Source organism: Dermacentor andersoni, chromosome 2 (genome assembly GCF_023375885.2).
Source record: "Dermacentor andersoni chromosome 2, qqDerAnde1_hic_scaffold, whole genome shotgun sequence".
In the NCBI taxonomy this organism is placed as follows: Eukaryota; Metazoa; Arthropoda; class Arachnida; order Ixodida; family Ixodidae; genus Dermacentor; species Dermacentor andersoni.
Window position 1 is genome coordinate 191,449,409 of NC_092815.1, and position 7,855 is coordinate 191,457,263.

General features: G+C 49.3%; 1 protein-coding gene across 1 annotated transcript; it reads right to left on the reverse strand.

Moving 5' to 3' along the window:
- Positions 1-600: 600 nt before the first annotated feature.
- Positions 601-3,559, reverse strand: LOC140215866 (putative nuclease HARBI1). The gene is made up of 3 exons (XM_072286203.1): positions 3,146-3,559; positions 2,891-3,035; positions 601-629 (listed from the first exon to the last, which is right to left on the reverse strand). Exons 1-3 carry the CDS (start codon positions 3,557-3,559, stop codon positions 601-603), a joined length of 588 nt encoding a protein of 195 aa, XP_072142304.1.
- Between the last annotated feature and the right edge of the window lie 4,296 nt (positions 3,560-7,855).

The window sequence follows — 7,855 nt, forward strand, 5'->3', positions numbered from 1 at the left end:
AGCTAGCACAAGGCAATGCTGAGCAGCGCAAGCGATTGCCTAGAAAGTGCACAAGAAGCTCCCGCTGAAAAGAAACCCCAGAAACATCACGACAAACACACACACACCTCTATCACAAAAAGGAATGTCGGCACGTGTAGGTCAGGTGGGGCAGCCAACTGCCGCAAAACCACACACATTTCTAATGCCCATGCAGATGGCGGCAGGTGTCGGCGCATGGGAGCAGCAAGGAGGCACCACGTGACAGAGAACCATGCACATTTCGAGCGCACAAAGACACGTGCCAGCACAAGGGAGCAGGAAAGGGGAGGCACTAACAGCCAAAATGACGCGCACACTTGTAATGCAGAAGGAGGCGGCGGCACATCAAGGGGAGATCGCAACAAAAGCACAAACACACCCAGCGCAGGAGGAGCAAGTGTCAGTACATGGGAAAATCTCACACAAAGCCACGCACACTTCTCGGGCAGAAGGAGGCGGCGGCAGGTGTCGGCACATCGGAGCAGCAAGGGAAGGCAGCAACAAAAGCACAAACACACCCAGCGCAGGAGGAGCAAGTGTCAGCACATGGGAGCGCCTGGCACAAAGCCACACACACTTCTAAGACAGAAGGAGGCGGCGGCAGATGTCTGCACATGGGAGCAGCAAGGGGAGGCAGCAACAAAAGCACAAGCACACCCAGCGCCCGAGAAACAAGTGTCAGCACAAAGCCACACACACTTCTAAGACAGGAGGAGGCGGCGGCAGGCGTCGGCACATGGGAGCAGCAAGGGGAAAAAGCTACTGCCACAAAACCACACACACCTCTAATGCACAAGGACAAGGCGGCACAAGGGAGCAGCAAGTGCAGGCAGCTACTGCCACAAAACGGCGCACACTTCTAGTGCAGAAGGACAAGTGTCAGCACACGGCAGCGTCTGGCACGAACGCAGGCACACTTCTAGCGCAGAATAACAAGCGTCGGCACATGGCAGCGTCTGGCACGAAAGCCCGTACGCTTCTGGCGCAACATGACTTGCGTCAACACATTGCAGTGTCTGGTACAAAAACCGACACTTCGAGTGAAGACGGGCAAGTGTTAGTGCGTGGCAGCCGCAAGGTAGGGCAGCATACATTGTAGAAGCACATGCTAGAAGTGCCAATACCTGCATGTGTAATTCACTGCTGCTCAAAAAAAATGCTCTAAGAAGAATTCCGGTGAAAACGGGAGTAACTGCGCAGTTGGTCCCAAAAAGGGCGCTTTCGTCCCTCAAGGGAGTAACTGCATGGATGTGCGTGCCGTGTGCAAATTTTGGAGAGTAAGTGTTTAGTCCCTGGTCGGAAAGAGAGCAACGGGAGGACGAACGGCAACAGTTACTCCCCGTGCGCTCCGCTGTTTTCGTCCGTGTTGTGCAGTGATGCGGCAAAAACTGTATTGTCTATAAATCGTGAATAGCTCGAAGTTCGTGCACTGTCTATTGAACTACATGCAAAGCAGCACTTTGCCTCTTCGTGCGAAAATTGCGTGAAATTTAAAGTTGGAATGTGAATAGCCATGCCTTCGTGCGCACACCATAAGTGAGCGATATACATTAAACGCGCAAGTCATTGATAGACTGCCAGATTTTGCTGGTCAATAGTACCTAAGTTCCTTCCATTCCAAAGAGATTACGAACTTAACTGAAGCGATTTGTAGCTCAAACGGGACACACTAAGCAACAGAGCAATTGTCCGTAGGTGCCCCATTTGAGCTCGCTACACGTTTACATCGCCTAGTGCCTCAGTTTAAAGCACCCTAAGAATACTCGGGCAGATTTCTTTTCGCACTCGCTTATGGTTGCAAGTACACTCAACGTTACACTCACCCCGCACAGCATACACAAAATGCCGAGTCGCTTTTACATTGCCGCGCCTGCGCTTTGATGCTTAACCTGTCTCAATTTCCTACCCCCCATCAACCTATCTGCCGTGGTGCAGTGGTTACAGTCGCTGACTTGGGAGCGCGAGGACGTGAGTTCGAATCTTACTTTCGGGCAACTTCGTTTTTTTTTCTTTCTTTAGCTCTGTACTCATTTTTAATAGGGTATAAATGCCTAATTTCATCAATTCCACCTTTGCGGAGCATCGGGAATAATGACCGTTACTCCCTTCGGGAGCATCGGAGAAGAGCAACTGTTAGTCCTCAGAGGAGTAACGGCATGGGGAGTAACAGTTCATCCCCTCGCACTTACCCCCTCAAGGGAGGAATGGTTGTGGCAGATCAGTTGCTCCCCTAAAGGAGTAACCTCAGTACCCCATTTCCTCCTTTTCTTCTTAGAGTGACAGCCTACTATTGCAGGCGACGTGCATGGCAAACTGGTCTCTGTACGTGCTGGTTACGAGCAATGGAGAGTATTGCAATTTGCCTTGCACGTGCTGCCCTTCCGTGCAAATATAGTGCCCGCCTGGCTCGAGGTGCTGCACTCTGTGACCCTGTGCTGCTTGAGGCGTGCGGACGGTCACCGTCGTTGTCGTCGCCTTCAGGGTACACGCGGCCCGTATGCGGCACATCTGCGTCAATGCAGAGATTGTGCACTGCCGCACACGCTGCCACAATTGTTGCTGCCTTTTTGGGGCCGTAATGGAAGGCGCGGTGTCGCTGCAGGCATCGGAAGCAGCTCTTCATGGCGCCGATGCAGCGCTCCACCGCTGACCTTGTGGATGTGTGCGCAGCGTTGTAGCGCCCTTCCGGTGTGTGGAGGGCAGAGTGGCCGGGCGCAGGCGTGAAGAGCCACGGCTCAAGAGGGTAAGATTGTCGCCTGCACATATACAGATAGCTGTCATACTATCTCTGACATCTTATACAATATAGGACAACATACACACGCATCGCGTACTGTTTTCTTTTGAAATCAACTTCGTTACTACTCACCCAGAAGATACTCGCCGTCTTGGACGGCAATGCGGCCGCTAACGATGCGCCGGCGAAGCGACGCGTACTGCCACACGTGCGCATCGTGACAGGAGCCAGCGAACCGCGGGTCAACGTAAAGTACCTTCAAGTCCGAGTCACACCCCTGAAACACATTACAGAGAATAGCGTGACGGTGATACCAATGACTGTCCATTAATTGTTTCTCGACCACAGGTGCAATTTCGTTTAAAATTTCCGGCGCAAGTATGTTGCCTTCTGCGCAGGAGGCAGCTCCGGGCCGACAATGGCGATGAACGTGCCATCCACACACCCAGTCACGCCGCCGAGCCTGCCCTGCTGCAAGAATCCCTGCTTAAGGGCTGCTCGCTCGCTGGCGGTGCGGGGGAAGGCCATCCATCCCCGCTCCTTCCCAACCACAACAATGGTCCGCGCGACCTTCGCTATGCAGCGGCTTACAGGTGACTGCGACATGTCAATCGTCGCCTCACTGTTGACTGACGACTGGAAGCTGCCTGTTGCAAAGAACCTGAGGGTACAGAGAACTTGGTCCTCAACGCTCAGGCCCCCCGCGGTCCGCGGCTCCAGTAAGTGAGCTAGCTCACTGCAAAGTAGCCGGACGGCACTCTTCGTCATCCGGAAGTGCCGCTGAACAGCTTCTCCCCTCATGGCGAAGGCGTCAGAGCTGGAGCGGGTATGGCGTTCCCGCCGTCGCGCGAGAGACCACGCGAGCAGTGCGTTGTTCATGGCGCTGCTGTGAGCGGCTCCAATACACTGCCACCCACACTTGTCGCTTGCACAAGGGAACACAACCTAACACTAACAATAATCAACAAATAATCGCCGCGAAACAACATGTGCAACACGCCATCAAAAACACTACTAGAAACTACCACCTTTCTACCCTCTACTAGACTCCACCAGCAATCGAACGCCAAAAGACGCCTTCGTTTACTCAATGTATGTCAGGAGCACCCATATAAACCGTGACGTTAAAATGACGTAGACAGGAACTACTAGGTGGCGCTAGTTATTTTCCGGTTTTGTCAAAGCAGCCATTCAGCCCGCGCCGTTGGCAGAGGCGTGGCCAAGGCGATAGTTTCGCGGAAGGCGAACGTTTCAGAATACGGCCCCTGCTTAGCTGTATTGGAGGCGAGGAGTTACGGTGTCGCCATCTAAAGGAAGCACCTCGCTTGCGTAGTATGAGCGATAACGCGGCGCGCTCCTCATAGGTTTGTATTGTCAGCTCTCAATAAAAACACCACGCCGGAGCCCTACTGGACATTCCTGTAAGTACTTTTGAAACGAGTCATGTCTTTTACTGTCAAAATAATAATCTTGCGCAAACAGAAATCACAGAATCGTTTACAGACGCTATCTCTTTACAAAATACTACAGTGGATAGTCACTGCGCGCATTCGCCGCGATGGAGCCTCCCGAACCGGCTCCTTGCGTGAAAGGCAACCAATCGCCGAGAGCTGTCTGTATAACGAAAGGGAGCATAACAGAAGAAGCCTGAATACAGCAATCGCAAAGGTTCTCAGCGACCGAATGCGCGTCCGCATGCATGCCTGCGCACGAAGTTTCGCTTTCTCTGCAAGCGCGTTTTCGCACCGTGCCGCGTGCTTTAGGCCGCTGCATATGAACATTTCAGAGTACACAGCAACCTTTGTTGCCTAGGCACTATGAGAGCAGTTAATTCCGTTATAACTAGAGACCTGACGCCAACGGCGATTTCTGATTTGCCGTCGCGACGACTCAATTTATTTCTTCTAAATTTTTGCACATTTCAATATCATTTGTCAAGTTGTGTCGCACTATCTTTATCGGTCTTCTCAACGAGCAACGTCCCACTGCTTCTTTTTCTTGACGCAGTACATGCATTCATTGTTCGGTGCTAACACAAACGTAAACATATGAAATGCCTGTTTAAATATGCTTCTTACCGTTCCCTTTCCCTCCCAGTGAACTTGCCAGTGTCTAGTATCAGCAAGTTCATAGACCAAAACTTCATGACTTCGCGACTGCTGTTGGAAGGAGAGGCAGCCTACGAAGCGAAACATGTAGCATGCAATGCGAAGAAGGAAGAGGCCACAAGATCGTTTGCTGGGCTTGTTCTCCCAATGTTGGTAGTAAACAAGGACTCGCATAAGCTGTAAATTGCTGTGACAGATATAGAAGTTAGTGCAGCAACTTTCAGCTGCAACGCAGTTTAAAAACAAATTTATATGTACTAAAATGCAAATTTCTTGAAGCACTACATTTAATAGTACTTTTTATGAAATACTTTCATTACCTTGAGCGTATATTCAAACTATGTTAACATTGATGAAAAATAATTAGACCACTTTCTTGTTATATTCCAAGCAGAAAAACTACAAATAACTACCCCTGTTTTTCTTGGTTTCCTTATGTGCTGGCTTCACATGGTTGTGACTAACAAAAATTAGCAACATCAGTTACCCTTCTTTTCAACTGGAATTCAGGTATTCTACAAATGTCAGTAAAATGACTGCTCATATAGTGCATGTCTGTGGGCACAAGAGAGCACCGCTGACATATATTAGCGACATCTTATTGTGCTCGTCTATGTTCATGACCGAATGTCATTTCTATGAGTGGATATGGCTGTTAGTATGGCATCGATTCATTCAGTAAGCATGTATATTACTCTAACAGCTGGTTCTGTATGTCTTCATTCAAGATGCACAAAAGCAAGCACAAGGTTGCACTCCTTCTACATATAATGCAAGAGACGCCTTTGACATTCCGTCTTCCGCTGATCGTCCCCAGCTGTGGGGCAAAGAGCTTAAGGCAGGTGTCAAAGGTAAATGTGCGCCCAGGAAGATTGCGGATCTTCCTTGTTCAAAAAAAGGTAAGCAACAATTACTAACTTGGTTAATGGGGCGTTAATGTTATAGGAGCAGTAAAATAAAGCACAGCCAAGTAATAGATGGATGTTTATTCGTGCAACGCTTCAGCTGAACGACCATGTAGAGCTTCCTACTGAGGACACCTTAAGCAGGCTGCTGGATGCTTTGCCCTACAGTTCTACAACATTACGGCACAGTTAAACCAGTAAGCATACCTTTACTACTATTAAGGCATCATTGGCTGCCAACACCATTTGCGCACAGATAATGCCAACTACAAGAAATTGTACAGGCCGCTGTCGGAGAGAAGACATTTGGTGGAATCGCTCTTATAAAGCACTCCAGCTCTTCGTACTAGCCAAGGCTATTAACACACTGTGCAACCACACAGACAGGAACTGTTGCTGCTACACTTTGCTTGCTGAAAGCAGCAAACCCAGGTACGTTGAAGCTTGCAGTGATGTGCAATTCAGTACTACCACTAAAATTCATCCTTCCTTTAACAGTGGAATGCAACGTACATTTCACTGAAGCTGTAAGGCTGACTAGAAATTATTCCACATACACCACTTAATGTTATCTGCCACACACTTTGGTGCTGGTTGCTGCAAACGTAACTTGCCTAGGTAGTGGGTTGCAATTTTTTCTGTTGGGCCATCCACTTAAGCTGCAGGAAGACCTTAAAACAAAGTTTTTCCAACTATATATTTGTTTCCATTGCCTGAAACTTTTTTCCAGTTGCACATTAAAGCACAAGTTTACAAGAAAGCACAGACAAATGAAGTTTTGGTAATGAGCCAATTGTATTTATTACCAATGCACTGCATGTAGTCACAGTCATCTTTTGCTAGAACTTACAGGTGTAAATAATATGTACAGAATGGAGCAACCACTTGTGTAAATTGTAGACAATGTAGTCATAGAGTGTAAACATAAATACAAGGCAGATTATGTGCAACGAGCGAAACTGCAGTGCACCTTCTTGGCGGCAAGGGTTAACCTTGTGTGGCTATCCAACCTTGGGTACACCATATTTGGTTATAGTGGCGGCGTACGACTGGCGTCGTGCAGACTTGCATGCAAGCTCTGCCGCGTCCCCTCTTTGGGCTCCGTGGTGGGCGGTCGGCGCTGTTGCCGAATCTTTATATATTTCATGGAAACTTCTTTCCCCAAACTTCCTGATCGCCATCAGAAACGAGGGCGCACCGAAGATATTTTTCAATTTTTCGGACGACAAGTCCACAACTTTCCTCGATTCCACGTGATTCATTCAGAAAAGCCAGACAAACTAGTGCGATCCATTTCACCGTTCCTTCTTCCAAGACTTTGACCGAAGTTTTCGGTACAGGATATAACGTGTCCAGAATGTCAAATGGTGATCTCCTTTTGGAGCTCCAAGATCAGAAGCAGTATGAGAAGCTGCCGAAACTTGTGTCATTTGGAGAGACCCAAGTAACAGTAACCCCGCACCGTACCATGAACACAAGCCGCGGTGTTGTCTCGGACGATGACTTGCTGGAGCTCACTGAGGATGAACTCTTGGAGGGCTTCAGTGACCAGAATGTTATCAATGTTAAAAGAATTAAGATCAGGCGTGACAGTAAAGAAATCAAGACCAAACACCTTATATTGACTTTCGGCTCAAGTATTCTGCCCGAGTCTGTAGAGGCCAGGTACATCAAACTCCGTGTTAGGCCATATGTGCCAAATCCCCTTAGATGTTTCAAATGCCAACGCTTCGGCCACAGTTCGCAGAGCTGCCGAGGCCGTCAAACCTGTGCGAAGTGCAGTGCCCACGAACATAATTCTGAAGCTTGCAAGAACACTCTCCATTGTGTAAACTGTGAAGGCGAGCACGCAGCATACTCGCGGTCGTGCCCGTCCTGGAAAAAAGAGAAAGACATAGTCACAATCAAAGTTAAAGAAAACATATCGTACAAAGAGGCACGCAGGCGGGTAGCATACCTGCCAAAGAAAAGCTTTGCCGAAGTGGCGCGTCAGGGGGGCAGCGTCGCAACGGCCTCCGGCGGCTGTCCGACCCACAGGCAGTGAGTCGGCAGCTACGCCATCTGCCCCCGCGGCGGTTGCAGCT